This window comes from Centroberyx gerrardi, unplaced genomic scaffold (assembly GCF_048128805.1).
Source record: "Centroberyx gerrardi isolate f3 unplaced genomic scaffold, fCenGer3.hap1.cur.20231027 Scaffold_70, whole genome shotgun sequence".
Lineage (NCBI taxonomy): Eukaryota > Metazoa > Chordata > Actinopteri > Beryciformes > Berycidae > Centroberyx > Centroberyx gerrardi.
The window spans coordinates 57,501-76,304 of record NW_027605205.1 but is presented as its reverse complement, the minus strand read 5'-3'; the positions used below and the strand labels follow the sequence as shown (position 1 = coordinate 76,304).

At 46.4% G+C, this 18,804-nt stretch overlaps 1 protein-coding gene across 1 annotated transcript in view; it reads left to right on the top strand.

Annotated features, from left to right (window-relative positions):
- Window positions 1–18,804, top strand: part of LOC139915452 (kalirin) — a 102,681-nt gene that overhangs the window by 78,631 nt on the left and 5,246 nt on the right. The window contains 14 exon segments of the mRNA XM_078282312.1: window positions 441–544; window positions 1,170–1,220; window positions 1,223–1,294; window positions 1,296–1,328; window positions 1,330–1,359; window positions 1,540–1,711; window positions 2,319–2,548; window positions 5,536–5,745; window positions 5,747–5,779; window positions 5,781–5,821; window positions 9,001–9,148; window positions 17,254–17,316; window positions 17,947–17,974; window positions 18,566–18,728. Of these exon segments, the coding sequence (XP_078138438.1) occupies window positions 441–544; window positions 1,170–1,220; window positions 1,223–1,294; window positions 1,296–1,328; window positions 1,330–1,359; window positions 1,540–1,711; window positions 2,319–2,548; window positions 5,536–5,745; window positions 5,747–5,779; window positions 5,781–5,821; window positions 9,001–9,148; window positions 17,254–17,316; window positions 17,947–17,974; window positions 18,566–18,728 (1,378 nt within the window).

Below are 18,804 nucleotides of genomic sequence, written 5' to 3'. Positions count from 1 at the left end.
TATACATTTTGTAAGAAGTTTCCTAAATTTCATCAGTCAATATTTGAAAATCACTGATGATTCTGTCCTCAAAAGCATAATTATTTTGTAAATAAACATCTTAAGATGGACTCCCTAACTTTAATATTTATCCATAATGGACTCAAGTATTATTTTGTGAGAGCAGGTGTCAGTTGGTGGAGATCTTCTTCAGTCTGTGGTCTGTGTCAGTGTTCTGTCTGTTACTGCAGAAACAGTCTGGATGTCTTGTTAATATGTCTGTTCTAATATTCTCTATATTGTGATAATATCTGACAGAGAGTCTTCACTGGGATTATTGTACAATGCTGATGTGAATTCTTCATGATGAAAGCTAGGTAATTTAAATAAATCAGGTTTAAAAATGCACATTTTCAAAAGAGATCTGAAGATGAAAACACAATCCAACAGATTATTTGTAGATGAAGCGTCTGACAGGAAACTGATGAGGGAGGAGAAGGAGAGGAGGAGAAGTCATGTGACTGAGTCTGCACTGGGAAGCAGGAAGCAGCTCCACCTAGTGGCTGTATGGGTTTATACAACACTTAGAGAAAAGAGAGATTGAAAATAATAATAATAATAATAATAATAATAATAATAATAATAATAATAATAAACAGCACTTTTCAAAACAGAGTTACAAAGTGCTTTTACACCCCCCCATTTCTCCATTTCTCCCCCCCTCCCCCCCTCCTCCTCCTCTCCCCCCCTTCCCCCCTCCTCCTCCTCCTCCTCTCCCCCCTCCACCTCCTCCCCCTCTCCTCCTCCTCCTCTTCCTCCTCCCCCCCCCTCCTCCTCCTCCTTCTCCTCCTCCTCCTCCTCCCCTCCCTCCTCCTCCTCTCCCCCCCTCCACCTCCTCCCCTCTCCTCCCCTCCTCCTCCTCCTCCTCCTCTTCCTCCTCCCCTCCTCCTCCTCCTCTCCCCCCCTCCACTCCTCCCCCTCTCCTCCTCCTCCTCTTCCTCCCTCCCCCCCTCCTCCTCCTCCCTTCTCCTCCTCCTCCTCCTCCCCTCCTCCTCCTCCTCTCCCCCCTCCACCTCCTCCCCCTCTCCTCCTCCTCCTCCTCCTCCTCCTCTTCCTCCTCCTCCCCCCCTCCTCCTCCCCCCCTCTCACTCTCTCCCCCCCCCCCCCTCTCCTCCCCCCCCCCCCCTCAGGGGAAGCTGACCAGTCAGGGCAAGCTGCTGCAGCAGGAGACGTTCTTCAGTGACGGAGCAGGAACGCCGGCGTTCTGTCGCGCTCCAAAGAGCGCCGCGTCTTCCTGTTCGAGCAGATCGTCATTCTTCAGCGAGCTGCTGAGGAAGGGCTCGACCACGGCCCGGATACCAGTTCAAGAAGAGCATCAAGGTGAGCGGAAGGTCACGCCAACGTGACCGCTCGTGTGTTCGTGTTCCTGAGTCCAGCAGTGATGTCAATGAGTGTTTTACACCTGACAAGAACTGCTGTGAAACAACCAACCACACGTGTGTTAAAAACATGATTTAAGGAAAGTACCAGACTAATAATAAGCCCCGCCCCCCCCCCCAGGTGTCGTACCTGGGCGTGGAGGACAGCGGGGACAGCGACCCCTGTAAGTTCGTGCTGTCCTGCCGCGGCTCGGCCGAGCGCTTCACCCTGCAGGCCGCCAACGTCGACGTCAAGCAGGTGTGGGTCCGCCACATCCGGGACGTCCTGGACGCTCAGAGCAACTTCCTGTCCGGTGAGACACACACACACACACACACACAGAGAGAGAGACACACACACACACACACACACACACACAAACACACACACACACACACAATTGTCCTCTTAAGTGTGACATCACTTTTCGTCCCAAGTAAGGGATTCTGAGGATAACACAACATCGGCACCATGGTTGTTAGCTAAATTAATTGTTTTAATTGAGTAATGCGTTAAAATATGTAATAAATTTATCATATTACATATATTATTACTTAAAATGTACTTTCACCGAAAAGCTTACCTTTAACCCTGGTCTGATTTTAGCCAAGTTGCCTCATTGATTATTGAATTTGATATTTTGATTTATTTTGTTGTTTTTGTGTGTTTCTGTTCAGCACCTTCAGTTTTTATATTTGCTCTTTATGTTTTATTTCTTGCACTTTTCCTCGTTGTGAAGCACTTTGTATCCTTATTATTGTTATTATTATTATTATTATTATTATTACATTATGTACTGGATCCCAAAATCCCATTGATTTGAAAAAAAAAAAAAAATGGATCAGGATAGAATGAAAAGTGCTGATGTCGACACTGAAGAGTTTTTCATGTCTCTGTTCACCCCCCCCCCCCCCCCCCAGCCCTCCAGTCTCCCATCGAGTATCAGAAGGAGAAGAGCGCAGCAGCAGCAGCGCCGCCGGCGGCTCCTCCCTCCCTGAGCAGGAACCCCGTTCCCACCTCTGGCCCCGGCCCTCCCAGCAGGGCCCACAGCGGCCCTCCTCCGCCGTGGGGCTGGGAGAGAAGGAGAGGGGGGCGGAGCCAGATGAAAATGTCTACCTCCAACGGCGGGCCGTCGTGTTTCGACTCCAGGGTGAGTGGACTGAGAGTGTGTTCACGCTGCTGTGTGAGAGGCGGCTGACTCAGGATCTGACTCGACAGTTTCCAGAAGTCTGAATGTTTTTAGGTTCTCAGGAAGTTTGAGTTTCACAGTTTGAAGGATTTTTTTTCATTTTTTCAGAAATTTGAAGGAAGTGACTGATTTTTCAGGGGGGTTTCAGGTCAGGTTATGAAACACACAGCTCCCATTTATTTTGGATTATTTCCCATTTTCTTACAATATTCCACAGTGATTTTCGTGGGGAAGCTTTCACTAGTGAGCGGCTGTTCCCTCTGCCGGTCCCGCCGGCGGGTCGGTCATTACAAACTCATGTTTCACAGTCCAGCTTTGTCCCAAACCCACAGAGCTTTATTTTAAATTCTAGTCCAGATCTCAAGGTTTCCAAAGACACCAACATGTCAGGCTGGACTACAGGGAGATGAGTAGAGATGAAGCTCAAGACAGAGCAAAGCCCTGCTAACAGTTTGTGTTACTTAAGTTCCTTTAGTAAAATCAACTTAAAAATGTTGAGTTTCATGACCAGCCGGTCCATGATGACGCTCCTCTGAACTCAGGAGGGAGGAGCAGATTTTAACATTCTCTAGAAAACGATCGGTCCAGATCTCATCAGTCAGAGTTCTTTAGAAACTGTGAGTCCATCAGCAGGAACACACAGAGCTTCAGCTGCAGAGAGACAGAGCTGCTGAACTGGAGCAGGAAGCAGGACCGTCTGCAGACTGGGACTCTGGTACCTGTCCTACAACCCAAGGACAGAATGTGGGTCCACTGCAGGTGCAGCAGGCTGCAGATTAATCTGTTCTGCTGCTGGCCCAGTTTGAACAGGCTCCTCTGCCTGCAGGAGGCTCAGTGTCTGAAGGACTCAGTCCAGTCCAGTTCTGCTCAGGCGGTCTGGAGGTTTAAAGCATGAAGCTCAGTCAGACAGCAGGATCCTCTGAGCAGGGAGCAGGACTTCTGGTTCACCAAGCTGTCTGGTCCTGAGCGTCCTGACCAGCTGCCTGCCTCAGCTGTAGGGAGAGCTTGTTTTTTTGTTAATTGTTTTGGTATAAAATGTCAAACAGGTGGATGGTTTGATAGAATTAATATCTTTAGTTAATTATCACTAACCAGACTCTTCCTCAGATGCTGCTAATCTGATAACTGTTCAGTCTGAAGTCACTTCTGTGTTGAAGTCACATTAGTTTTATATTCATCCAGTCTTCCAGGTAGACTTTCCCACCCTGACTGTTCAATATGGCCGCCGTGTGAATAAGGTCAATCTGCTGTTGTCAGGAGAAACTTTTCAGGAGCTATAAAGCCTTGTTCAGTTAGTCCAGCTGGTTTTAGAGGTTTTCCTCAGGCAGAGGGTCCAGAACCTTCCTGACCCATGAAGCCAGAGTCAGAACCCATCAGAGAGTCAGGAATCCATCAGCCTGACTCAGCAGAAATACAGCGAAAACCACAACAGGATGCTGACGCTCCTCCACCTCCTCCTCCTCCTCCTCTTCCTCCTCTTCTTCCTCCTCAGGTCGGAGTCGACTGTAACAGCATCACAGCCAGCAGGACAGTTTATCCAACCTACATAGACACTCCTTAACCTTCTCCTCTCCTCTCTCTTCCTCTCCTCTCCTCTCCTCCTCTCTCCTCCTCCTCTCTCCTCTCCTCTCTCCTCTCCTCCTCTCCTCTCCTCCTCTCTCCTTCCTCTCTCCTCTCCTCTCCTCTCCTCCTCCCCTCCTCTCATCTCCTCTCCTTTCTCCTCCTCTCTCTTCCTCTCCTCTCCTCTCCTCTCATCCTCTCTCTCCTCCTCTCCTCCTCTCCCTCCCCTCTCCTCACTCCTCCTCTCTCTCTCCCTCCTCTCCCTCCTCTCCTCTTCTCTCCTCCTCTCCTCCTCTCTCCTCCTCTCCTCCTCTCCCCTCCTCTCCTCTCCTCCCACTCCTCTCCTCTCCCTCCTCCTCTCCTCCTCTCTCCTCTCTCATCTCCTCTTCCTCCTCTCCTCTCCTCCTCTCCTCTCCTCTCCTCTCCCCTCCCTCTCCTCTCCTCTCCTCCTCCTCTCCTCCTCTCCTCTCTCCCTCTCCTCTCCTCCTCTCCTCCTCTCCTCTCCTCTCCTCCTCTCCTCCTCCTCTCCTCTCCTCCTCCTCTCCCTCTCCTCTCCTCCCCTCCTCTCCTCCTCTCCTCCTCTCCTCCTCTCCCCTCCTCTCCTCTCTCATCTCCTCCCCTCCTCTCCTCTCCTCCTCTCCTCTCTCCATCTCCTCTCCTCTCCTCTCCTCCTCTCCTCTCCTCTCCTCTCCTCCTCCTCTCCTCCTCTCCTCTCCTCCTCTCCTCCTCTCCTCTCCTCTCCTCTCCTCCTCTCCTCTCTCCTCCTCTCCTCCTCCTCTCCTCCTCTCCTCTCCTCCTCTCCTCCTCTCCTCTCCTCTCCTCCTCTCCTCCTCTCCCCTCCTCATCCTCTCCTCCTCCTCTCCTCTCCTCCTCTCCTCCTCCTCCTCCTCTCCTCCTCTCCTCCTCTCCTCCTCTCCTCTCCTCCTCCTCTCCTCCTCTCCTCCTCCTCTCCTCCTCTCCTCTCCTCCTCCTCTCCTCCTCTCCCTCCTCTCCTCTCCTCCTCTCCTCTCCCCTCCTCTCCTCCTCTCCTCCTCTCCTCCTCTCCTCCTCTCCTCCTCTCCTCCTCTCCTCTCCTCCTCCTCTCTCCTCCCTCCTCCTCTCCTCTCCTCCTCTCCTCTCCTCTCCCCTCCTCTCCTCCTCTCCTCCTCTCCTCCTCTCCTCCTCTCCTCCTCTCCTCTCCTCCTCCTCTCCTCTCCTCCTCTCCTCCTCTCCTCCTCTCCCCCTCATCTCCTCTCCTCTCTCATCTCCTCTCCTCCCTCTCCTCTCCTCTCCTCCTCTCCTCCTCCTCCTCTCCTCTCCTCTCCTCCTCCTCCTCCTCCTCTCCTCTCCTCCTCTCCTCCTCCTCTCCTCTCCCTCCTCTCCTCCTCCTCCTCTCCTCCTCTCTTCAGGACAGTGAAGGAGGGTGTAACGGTGTCTCCTCCACCATGTTGGTGACTCAGGATTATTCGGCTCTGAAGGAGAATGAGATCTGCGTCAGTCAGGGAGAAACGGTCCAGATCCTGGCGACCAATCAGCAGAACATGTACCTCGTTTACCGGCCGGCCGACAGCCAGTCGCCGGCGGCGGAGGGCTGGGTGCCGGGTCGGGTCCTGGGCCCGCCCCACCAAGCCCATCAAAGACTCCTCCTCCACCTACCTCCTTCTCGGCGGCGGTGGCCGATGCCAACAACATCAAGTAAGTCCCGCCCCCGCCCCCGAAACCCCTCCCGCTTCTCCCACCAGATGCGCTTCCCCGTTTTGGTTTGAAACCGAGCGCTCGGATTGGACGGCAGAGCTGGAGCCGGCGAAGCTCCGTCTACCGGTTTTTGTTTTTCCTCTTTTTCATTTTTTTTGTTTTTGTTTTTTTTGAGTCGGCTCCCTTCCCCGATCTCCTCACCTCCTCGCCTCCTACCCTCCTCACACCCTGCACCCTTACCTCCTAACTCCTCGTCCCCTCACCTCCTTCCCTGCCTCCTTCCTCCCTCCTCCCTTGTGGAACTAACGTTGGACTTTGCAGGAGAGTTTTTCCTCGTCTGTGTCGGTACAAACTGAACTCTGCTGCTGGAGAGACCAGACAGCAGCAGAGTCTCTGAGGCTGCAGGTCTGAGGAGTTCAGGTCTGAGGAGTCCAGGTCTGAGGAGTCCAGGTCTGAGGAGTTCAGGTCTGAGGAGTTCAGGTCTGAGGAGTCCAGGTCTGAGGAGTTCAGGTCTGAGGAGTCCAGGTCTGAGGAGTTCAGGTCTGCAGCCTAAAACATGAACAGGCATCTGATTGTTTTGTGTGTAAAAGATACTGAGGAGCGGTCCTGCAGAACTAGACCGGATAGAGAAGCTGGTTAGAGACTCTGGACGCCTGTGGAGATGAAACCGGACTCTTATTTCAGTTCTAACACTTTTCCTTTTTCTCCTTTTTTTTGGGGTTTTTTCTTTCTACTGTTTTTTTGAAAAGAGAAAACAAAGCGGCGGCGCTCAGGCGGACCGCCGCCGCGCGTTTCTCCGCCCGGAGAAAGTTTATTTTGTTGTCTATGGCAATCTGTACAGATTTGTGTTCCTCTTGTTGTTGTTGTCGTTGTTTTTCTGCCTTGTTGTTAATTATTTTATTTTGGGGACAAAGTTGGATTTTTTTTCCCTCTTCATGTTGATTTGTTTAATATGTCGGCAGTTCACTGTACAAAGTTAATCTCGTTTTTCGACTGAGGCTCTAGAACATTCCTGTTTAAAAAAAATCCTTTTGCACTATTTAAGATGGAAAAAAAAATCTGAATGAAGTCAGGCTGTGCAATATATTTGATTTAGTGGAGATGGTCAGCATTGTACTGTTGGTAGTTTAATAATGATGATGATTTTAAATGTATTTTAAATATGTAAAATAAACCTTTTGGACTTGAGCATGAGCTAGAGACGCGACGTGAAGGTGAAGCTGTTTGTTCTCGTTAGGATGGAGATGATTGACAGTTTGTAGTTCATATTTGTAAATAAACTACAACAGAGAAGTGAAACTGAGTCTGAACTCTGTGCAGCTGGAGGGATTATTACTGTTTCAGATTAGAGTTTAACATTTAGAAATATAATAAAACAAACTAAAGTAAAATGGAGGAAGGAAAGAGACACACACAAAATCAATACTTTTATTTCATATGTAGTGACATCATCACTGATCCATCTGATTGATTTAGTGTTTAGATAATGTCAGCTTGTTAGCTAGCTAACCATAGTATCTGGTCAGCTAACATCACTGTCTTGTTGTTAACACATCTGATTAGCACACTAGCTAACGTATCTAGTAGCAGCTAGCGTTAGCGTGTTCACATTAACATCAGTGTGTTTGCCGGCTAGTTAGCTAGCTAACAGTTTGTTCAGGTTAACTGAGCTGACTCTTCTCAAGCTACAACTCAGAGTGTTTTGGAGTAGAGACTAGGGCTAAAGACAAGACAGTTTACTGTGTCACAGTAACCAAATCCACCTTATCACACTATTCACTTTTACTGAGAACGTTACTGAATGGATCTACAGCCACACCACAACAAGCTGACTCAGCTGCTCTCTGCTTCTAGCTGCTTCATACAGATTTACACTTTATTAACTAACAGACTGCAGCAGGTCTGTGACTGTAAAGCCTCTATAGACTCAGAAAACCACATAGAAACTTATAAGAAAAATCACTGTTTTATTTCTTAATGGTTTATGATTCTGAAGACAAACAGAAATAAAGTCTCTGTCTCTCCCTGTATGATTAAGTTCAGTTTTCTGTATGTTGTGTTGTAGTCTGTAGTTGTTTCTTATGATTTATTTTTGTTTTTACTAACCTCACCGGTCCTCCACTCCACTGAAGATGGTTGCAATTATTAAATATGAATTCAATGAAAAAAACAATTTAATTAAATTTTAGAAACGGTTGGTTTTAGGTCCAAATAAAGACATTTCTCAGTTTCTTGATGCTTTTTAAAGTGCAGCAGTTGAAAAACAAGAAGCGCTTCTTAAGTTGTGTTAAAGTGTTATTAGCTAATTATGGTTCATTATTATTATTATTATTATTATCATTATTATTATTGTTCCTGCCTTACAAAGCCAAACAGCAGGAACTGTAGTAGTGAAATTTAGAAAAGTTTACTCCTGTCCTGACAGAACTGCTGATAAGTGGATAAAATATCATTTAACAGCTTTTACACTGGTCTAAACAACAGTAACTGAACTAGAATTAAATGTATTTCCACAGGAAGCAGAAATACACATTTTGGACTGTTTGATTTTCTAATGCAAAATGGTGAAGTAACAGATACTGTTAGAGGAAGGTTTGCTCTCTCTCTCTCTCTCTCTCTCTCTCTCTCTCTCTCTCTCTCTCTCTCTCTCTCTCTCTCTCTCAATTCAATCCAGCTTTATTAGCAGACTGTTATGAACAGTGTTGCCAAAGCAGTCTGGACTCTATATAGTCATACAGTGTGTCATGTTATACATTACAGAAACATAGAAAAGGAAATGTAATTTTTAAAATGAAATGCTCTCTCTCTCTCTCTCTCTCTCTCTCTCTCTCTCTCTCTCTCTCTCTCTCTCTCTCTCACTCTCTCTTTATGAGGATTTGGGCCACAAAGGAAACACATATTTGACTTCTGAGATTATTCTCAAATAATCTCAGAAGTCAGATAAGTGTTTCCTTTGTGGCCCAAATCCTCTTCCGTAGAATTCCAATTCTGTTCCCTGTAGGTTTTTTCAAATTCCACTTCCTGAGTTGAATTGAATGGATGAGTTCAGTCATGACTTGACCTCTGACCCCGAGTTCAGTCATGACTTGACCTCTGACCCTGCGGTGAAGCGTTCTGCCTGACAGCGCTGAGCTTGTCTCTGATTGGCTGGTTGATGTTTGTGGTTCCTGTGCGTACAGGAAGTCTTTGTCGTGGAACACGCTGCGCTCCAGGAAGCGCGTCGAGGCCCAGGAGGTCGCCGCGGGGGTCAGAGGTCAGGAGAACGGCCTCCTGCGTAGCCCCGCCCCCCCACCCGCCGCCGCGGGGGCCAAGGGCAAAGTGAGTAAAGCAGGCCGACGGCGCACGCTGATGATGTCATACGTGTGCGCCCAAACCCCCTCACCTGCCGCCCCTCCCCCCCCGCACCTGTTTGGTTTGTTTTTATCTGTGTGTGTGTGTGTGTGTGTGTGTGTGTGTGTGTGTGTGTGTGCGCAGACCCACAGTACACACACTGCCTCAGTTTGACTCAGTGGTTCTCAACCTGCATCAGGCATACATTTCTATATTTGTGCATTCTGGGAAAATGTTTCAAACAAACATGTCACCCAACATGGACAAACAGGTGCATTGTGGGAAATATTTGCATTCAGACCTTTAAAATTATATTTTACATAACAGGGCTGAAGAAATTGTTTTGTTTAATCAAAAAAACTACTTAGATAAAAGTTTTTCTGATGTGAAGCTGCTCTCTGTGTGTTTAGTCTTTGGGTTTCTAGTAATGAATCGAGTCGAATCGAGAAAAAGGGAAAATAAAAAGCATCATTAGGGGTCAAAGGTCACCGCTCTGCAGGTTTGTGTCGCTGCAGAACAGTTCTGAGGCGTGAGACTCAGAAAGGTTCAGACTGAGGTTTGTTTTATTGTTTAATGTAAAAAATGGCAGAAAATAAACAGAAAATAATGTTAAAAAGTCTAAATATGGAAGAAAAACCGACAAACCGGATGAGAGTAAAGTCTGAAGGTTGAGAGCCGCTGAACCTGCAGCCTGTTTTAACCCAAACCCTCGACTGCTGACTGGACAATAAACTGATTTGATTTGTGTTGTTGTGTTTTTCTTTCTCCCTCCCTCTGCATGGTAGAAGTAGAGTCAGTGACTGACTGATTGATTGATTGATTGATTGATTGATTGATCTGTGATGTCAGTTTGGATTTGTTTTGAACCTGTCAGTTCCTCACCAGGTGTTTTTGAACTAATATGATGGTCTGACTGTTGAAATGTTTTCCATGAACAGAATCTATCAGGGACAGAACGATCCATCTGGATCTGGATCTGGATCTGAATCTGGATCTGGATCTGGATCTGGATCTGGAGTTAGCAGAAGAGAAAACAAAACATTATTAGTCTGCTGAGGGAGATTTTTACATTCCAGTCATTACTGTGATCCAGAGAGACTCCTGAGACTCTACTGACACTACTGAGACTCTACTGAGACTCTACTGAGACTCTACTGACACTACTGAGACACTACTGATACTACTGAGACTCTACTGAGACACTACTGACACTACTGAGACTCTACTGAGACTCTACTGACACTACTGAGACACTACTGACACTACTGAGACTCTACTGACACTACTGAGACTCTACTGACACTACTGAGACACTACTGATACTACTGAGACTCTACTGACACTACTAAGACTCTACTGACACTACTGAGACTCTACTGATACTACTGAGACTCTACTGACACTACTGAGACACTACTGATACTACTGAGACTCTACTGATACTACTGAGACACTACTGACACTACTGAGACTCTACTGACACTACTGAGACTCTACTGACACTACTGAGACACTACTGATACTACTGAGACTCTACTGAGACACTACTGACACTACTGAGACTCTACTGAGACTCTACTGAGACACTACTGACACTACTGAGACTCTACTGAGACTCTACTGACACTACTGAGACTCTACTGAGACACTACTGACACTACTGAGACACTACTGACACTACTGAGACTCTACTGACACTACTGAGACACTACTGAGACTCTACTGAGACACTACTGACACTACTGAGACTCTACTGAGACTCTACTGACACTACTGAGACACTACTGACACTACTGAGACTCTACTGAGACACTACTGACACTACTGAGACACTACTGACACTACTGAGACTCTACTGACACTACTGAGACACTACTGACACTACTGAGACTCTACTGACACTACTGACACTCTACTGACACTACTGAGACTCTACTGACACTACTGACACTACTGAGACTCTACTGACACCACTGAGACACTACTGACACTACTGAGACACTACTGGCACTACTGAGACTCTACTGACACTACTGAGACTCTCCTGACACTACTGACACTACTGAGACACTACTGGCACTACTGAGACTCTACTGACACTACTGACACTACTGAGACTCTACTGACACCACTGAGACTCTACTGGCACTACTGAGACACTACTGGCACTACTGAGACTCTACTGACACTACTGACACTACTGAGACTCTACTGACACCACTGAGACTCTACTGGCACTACTGAGACTTTACTGAGACACTACTGACACTACTGAGACTCTACTGACACTACTGAGACCTTACTGAGACTCTACTGACACTACTGATACTCTACTGACACTACTGAGACTATACTGAGACTCTACCAACACTACTGAGACTCTACTGACACTACTGAGGCTCTACTGAGACTACTGACACTACTGAGACCTTACTGAGACTCTACTGACACTACTGATACTCTACTGACACTACTGAGACTATACTGAGACTCTACCAACACTACTGAGACTCTACTGACACTACTGAGGCGCTACTGAGACTCTACTGACACTACTGAGACACTACTGAGACTCTACTAACACTACTGAGACTCTACTGACACTACTGAGACACTACTGAGACGCTACTGAGACTCTACTGACACTACTGACACTACTGAGACCCTACTGAGACTCTACTGACCCTACTGAGACTCTACTGACACTACTGAGACTCTACTGAGACACTACTGACACTACTGAGACTACTGAGACTCTACTGAGACTCTACTGACACTACTGAGACTCTACTGACACTACTGACACTCTGCTGACTCTACTGAGACTCTACTGACACTACTGAGACTCTACTGACACTACTGAGACTCTACTGAGACTCTACTGACACTACTGAGACTCTACTGAGACTCTACTGACACTACTGAGACACTACTGAGACTATACTGACACTACTGAGAATCTACTGACACTACTGAGACACTACTGAGACTCTACTGACACTACTGAGACACTACTGACACTACTGAGACTCTACTGACACTACTGAGACTCTACTGACACTACTGAGACTCTACTGACACTACTGAGACACTACTGACACTACTGAGACACTACTGGCACTACTGAGACTCTACTGACACTACTGAGACTCTACTGACACTACTGACACTACTGAGACTCTACTGACACCACTGAGACTCTACTGGCACTACTGAGACTTTACTGAGACTCTACTGAGACACTACTGACACTACTGAGACCTTACTGAGACTCTACTGACTCTACTGAGACTCTACCGACACTACTGAGACTCTATTGAGACTCTACTGACACTACTGAGACTCTACTGACACTACTGAGACTCTACTGACACTACTGACACTACTGAGACTCTACTGACACTACTGAGACACTACTGATACTACTGAGACTCTACTGACACTACTGAGACTCTACTGACACTACTGAGACTCTACTGAGACACTACTGACACTACTGAGACTCTACTGAGACTCTGCTGACACTACTGAGACTATACTGAGACTCTACTGACATTACTGAGACTCTACTGACACTACTGACACTCTGCTGAGACTCTACTGACACTACTGAGACTCTACTGACACTACTGAGACTCTACTGAGACTCTACTGTCACTACTGAGACTCTACTGAGACTCTACTGACATTACTGACACTACTGAGACCCTACTGAGACTCTACTGACACTACTGAGACACTACTGATACTACTGAGACTCTACTGACACTACTGAGACTCTACTGAGACACTACTGACACTACTGAGACTCTACTGACACTACTGAGACAACTGAGACTCTACTGACACTACTGAGACACTACTGAGACTCTACTGACACTACTGAGACTCTACTGACACTACTGAGACTCTACTGACACTACTGAGACACTACTGAGACACTACTGAGACTCTACTGACACTACTGACACTACTGAGACCCTACTGAGACTCTACTGACACTACTGAGACTCTACTGACACTACTGAGACTCTACTGAGACACTACTGACACTACTGAGACTACTGAGACTCTACTGAGACTCTACTGACACTACTGAGACTCTACTGACACTACTGACACTCTACTGACTCTACTGAGACTCTACTGACACTACTGAGACTCTACTGACACTACTGAGACTCTACTGAGACTCTACTGACACTACTGAGACTCTACTGAGACTCTACTGACACTACTGAGACACTACTGAGACTATACTGACACTCTACTGAGACTCTACTGACACTACTGAGACACTACTGAGACTATACTGACACTACTGAGACTCTACTGACACTACTGAGACACTACTGAGACTCTACTGACACTACTGAGACACTACTGACACTACTGAGACTCTACTGACACTACTGAGACTCTACTGACACTACTGAGACACTACTGACACTACTGAGACACTACTGGCACTACTGAGACTCTACTGACACTACTGAGACTCTACTGACACTACTGACACTACTGAGACTCTACTGACACCACTGAGACTCTACTGGCATTACTGAGACTTTACTGAGACTCTACTGAGACACTACTGACACTACTGACACGACTGAGACCTTACTGAGACTCTACTGACTCTACTGAGACTCTACCGACACTACTGAGACTCTATTGAGACTCTACTGACACTACTGAGACTCTACTGACACTACTGAGACACTACTGAGACTCTACTGACACTACTGACACTACTGAGACCCTACTGATACTACTGAGACTCTACTGACACTACTGAGACTCTACTGACACTACTGAGACACTACTGATACTACTGAGACTCTACTGACACTACTGAGACTCTACTGACACTACTGAGACTCTACTGAGACACTACTGACACTACTGAGACTACTGACACTACTGAGACTCTACTGAGACTCTGCTGACACTACTGAGACTATACTGACACTACTGAGACTCTACTGAGACTCTACTGACATTACTGAGACTCTACTGACACTACTGACACTCTGCTGAGACTCTACTGACACTACTGAGACTCTACTGACACTACTGAGACTCTACTGACACTACTGAGACTCTACTGACACTACTGACACTACTGAGACTCTACTGACACTACTGAGACACTACTGATACTACTGAGACTCTACTGACACTACTGAGACTCTACTGAGACACTACTGACACTACTGACACTACTGAGACTCTACTGACACTACTGAGACACTACTGATACTACTGAGACTCTACTGACACTACTGAGACTCTACTGAGACACTACTGACACTACTGACACTACTGAGACTCTACTGAGACACTACTGAGACACTACTGAGACACTACTGACACTACTGAGACAACTGAGACTCTACTGACACTACTGAGACTCTACTGAGACTCTACTGACACTACTGAGACTCTACTGAGACACTACTGACACTACTGACACTACTGAGACAACTGAGACTCTACTGACACTACTGATACTACTGAGACTACTGACACTACTGAGACTCTACTGACACCACTGAGACTCTACTGACACTACTGAGACTTTACTGAGACACTACTGACACTACTGAGACTCTACTGACACTACTGAGACCTTACTGAGACTCTACTGACACTACTGACACTACTGAGACTCTGCTGACACTACTGAGACTCTACTGAAACTCTGTTGACACTACTGAGACTTTACTGAGACTGTACTGACACTACTGAGATTCTACTGAGACTCTACTGACACTACTGAGACTTTCCTGAGACTACTGATACTACTGAGACTCTACTGACACTACTGAGACTCTACTGACACTGTACTGACACTACTGAGACTACTGAGACTCTACTGACACTACTGAGACTCTACTGACACTGTACTGACACTACTGAGACTACTGAGACTCTACTGACACTACTGATACTACTGAGACTCTACTGACACTACTGAGACTCTACTGACACTGTACTGACACTACTGAGACTACTGAGACTCTACTGACACTACTGATACTACTGAGACTCTACTGACACTACTGAGACTCTACTGACACTGTACTGACACTACTGAGACTACTGAGACTCTACTGACACTACTGATACTACTGAGACTCTACTGACACTACTGAGACTCTACTGACACTGTACTGACACTACTGAGACTACTGAGACTCTACTGACACTACTGAGACTCTACTGAGACTCTGCTGACACTGAGACTATACTGACACTACTGAGACTCTACTGAGACTCTACTGACATTACTGAGACTCTACTGACACTACTGACACTCTGCTGAGACTCTACTGACACTACTGAGACTCTACTGACACTACTGAGACTCTACTGAGACTCTACTGACACTACTGAGACTCTACTGACACTACTGAGACTCTACTGAGACTCTACTGACACCACTGAGACTCTACTGACACTGCTGAGACTCTACTGAGACTCTGCTGAGACTCTACTAACACTACTGAGACTCTACTGAGACTCTACTGACACTACTGAGACTCTACTGACACTGCTGAGACTCTACTGACACTAATGAGACTCTACTGAGACTGCTGACACTACTGAGACTCTACTGACACTACCGAGACTCTACTGACACACTACTGAGACTCTACTGACACTACTGAGACTCTACTGAGACTCTACTGACACTACTGAGACTCTACTAACACTACTGAGACTCTGCTGAGACTCTACTGAGACTACCGAGACTCTACTGACACTACTGACACTCTACTCTCTCAGTATACGGTAGCTTCTTCTGTGCAATGAGCCAGTAAAATATTACTGACTGCTCCTTTAAATCAGCTGCTGTAGAGTTTGGTTAGAAGGAAACAAGACGGACATGATGAAGAGGAGGAGGTGAATAAGAGAAGGGAGGAAGAAGAAGAGGAAGAGGAGGTGATTTAGAGAATAGAGGAAGAAGAAGAGGAAGAGGAGGTGAATTAGAGAGTAGAGGAAGAGGAAGATGATGTGATTTAGAGAGTAGAAGAAGAGGAGGTGATTTAGAGAGTAGAGGAAGAAGAAGAGGAAAAGGAGGTCATTTAGAGAGGAGAAGAAGAGGAAGATGATGTGGTTTAGAGAGTAGAAGAAGAGGAGGTGATTTAGAGAGTAGAGGAAGAAGAAGAAGAAGAAGAGGAGGTGATTTAGAGAGTAGAGGAAGAAGAAGAGGAAGATTATGTGATTTGGAGAGTAGAAGAAGAGGAGGTGATTTAGAGAGTAGAGGAAGAAGAAGAAGAAGAGGAGGTGATTTAGAGAGTAGAGGAACAAGAAGAGGAAGATGATGTGATTTAGAGAGTAGAAGAAAAGGAGGTCATTTAGAGAGGAGAAGAAGAGGAAGATGATGTGGTTTAGAGAGTAGAAGAAGAGGAGGTGATTTAGAGAGGAGAGGAGGAGGTGATTTGTAGAAGAAGAGGGGAGGAGATGAACAAAATATACCACAGAGGAAGAGAGAGAGACTTTCTTCTTCTCTGTATAGTTCCTGTGTAAAACATCCGCATGTCATGTTGGCTTGGAGACAGTGGAGCTCTGTGGTGAGTATGAGCCGCTCTCTGGACTAACAGGGTTCCACACAGAACCAGGAGACGGATCCGTAGTCTTGTGCCACAGCAGAACCTTTATGGTGCTGTGAAGAACCTTTAGGAACAGGTGAGATGTTCCAAAGCAGCAGGATCAGAGAAAGTCTTTAAGAACCATTCAACAGTTTTTCATTTGAACCAGTCAGCATGTTCTTTGAGTCTTTATGGTTCCAGATAGAACCACAGCTCTTAACCACAGAACCCTGAAGAACCCTCCTGTTAATGCTGCTATATCCTTCTCTGCTCCCTTGCTTCCTCTCCTTTACTCCCCTGTCTTCCTCACCTTCTCCTCCCTCCTTCCTTCCTTCCTCCTTCCTTTTCCACTATTCTCTCCTTCTTTCTCCTTATTTCCTCATCTCCTCCTCTCCTCCCCTCTCCTCTCGTCTCCTCCTCTCTTCTCCTCCTTCCTATACCTCCCTCTCTCCTTTCCTCTTCCTCTTTCCTTTCCTTTCCTTATCTCCTCCTCCTCTCCATCAGGAGGTTCACAGTTCAGAAGAGTCAGATTGTGATGATGACCTAGTCCCAAAGACAGGCATGGAGGTAGACACACACACACACACACACACACACACACACACACACACACACACACACACACCATGTTGAGTGTCCAGCTGAAATGTACGGAAGCCATAAGGTATGGAAGACATATATATTCGTACATTTTATTTATGCCATTTTCCCCGTGATAACGACTTTGTTTCCTTGAGATATTTATGTTGTTTTCTCCAGATGACATCATCTCATTATTTCTGGGAAAACTGCATAAATAAAATGTATGAATATACTGTATGTCCTCAATGGGCTTCCATAGAAAGGTTTCACCGCAATACTACTGCTACAAATGTTGCTTTCTTCAATCGAGGTAAAATATAAAAGAGTAAAATCAAATCCCTGAGTTGTGCAGTTCTCTGGTGTCTCTACCACAACGCCTCTCCACACCTGGGACAGGTGTATTACCTGACCCAGGTGTGTCCCAGGTGTGTCCCCGGGTCTAAATGCTGTTTCTGTGAAGAGTTGTAGTACTAAATTGTCTTATTTCTGCTTCAGATCGTACAGTTAGAACTGATTTCAATGGAAAGTTTTAGCATTGCACAGTAGAATTCCATTTAATCTTATATTGTAGTTTCAAATATTAAACTTTAACCTTTGACCTCGTCTCCTTTCCAGCTCCTCAACCCTAACTTCATCCAGGAAGGTGAGAGAACCTGAGTGTGTGTGTGTGTGTGTGTGTGTGAGAAACCGTTTGTGAGGAGCTGTGATATTGATCTAGGCTCAGTAGACAGTTGGGCTAAGCTAGAGGAAGTTGCTAACTTGCTACAGATAAGCTAACCAAGCAGGAGGCTAACCTAGGCAGGCAGGGCTACCGCTAGGCTAACAAACTAGGAACTGGCTAAAGTTATACCTATACATTAAATCGTTACTTATCAATATACTATACTATACTAAATCAATCCCTTAAGCTAAAGCCAGCTGTAAGACAAATCGGCTAATTAGAGAGTAGCTAGCTAGCTAGCACTGGAGTGGAGTCGCAGTAGTACCGGAGCTTGAGATGTTCACACAGCAGGAAGCAAGACCAGCAGAAGACGAGGAAGTCGAGAGGAAAGAACTAAACTAAAAGAAAAAGCTTCTTAGGGATTAGAAGGTCAAATCAAAAAAAGGGTGAAACAGGTGGACAGACTTGCAGCGTTGCAAACAGCGTGGAACCGGAAACCAAACCCAATGGAAAACTGATGATGATGATGATGATGATGATGATGATGATGAGGAGGAGAGTTGTGTCCTGCAGTGTCTCCAGAGTTCCTGGTCCCTCTGTCTGATGTGGTCTGTGCGTTCGGGGAGACGGTGGTTCTCTGCTGTAAAGTGTGCGGCCGACCCAAACCCTCCGTCACCCTGAAGGGTCCGGACCAGAGTCCAGTGGTGAACACCAGCCGCTTCACCATCAACATCAGGTACCGCTCACTGTGTGTGTGTGTGTGTGTGTGTGTGTGTGTGTGGGGGGGGGGTGTCCCTACTGCCAGCTCCTCT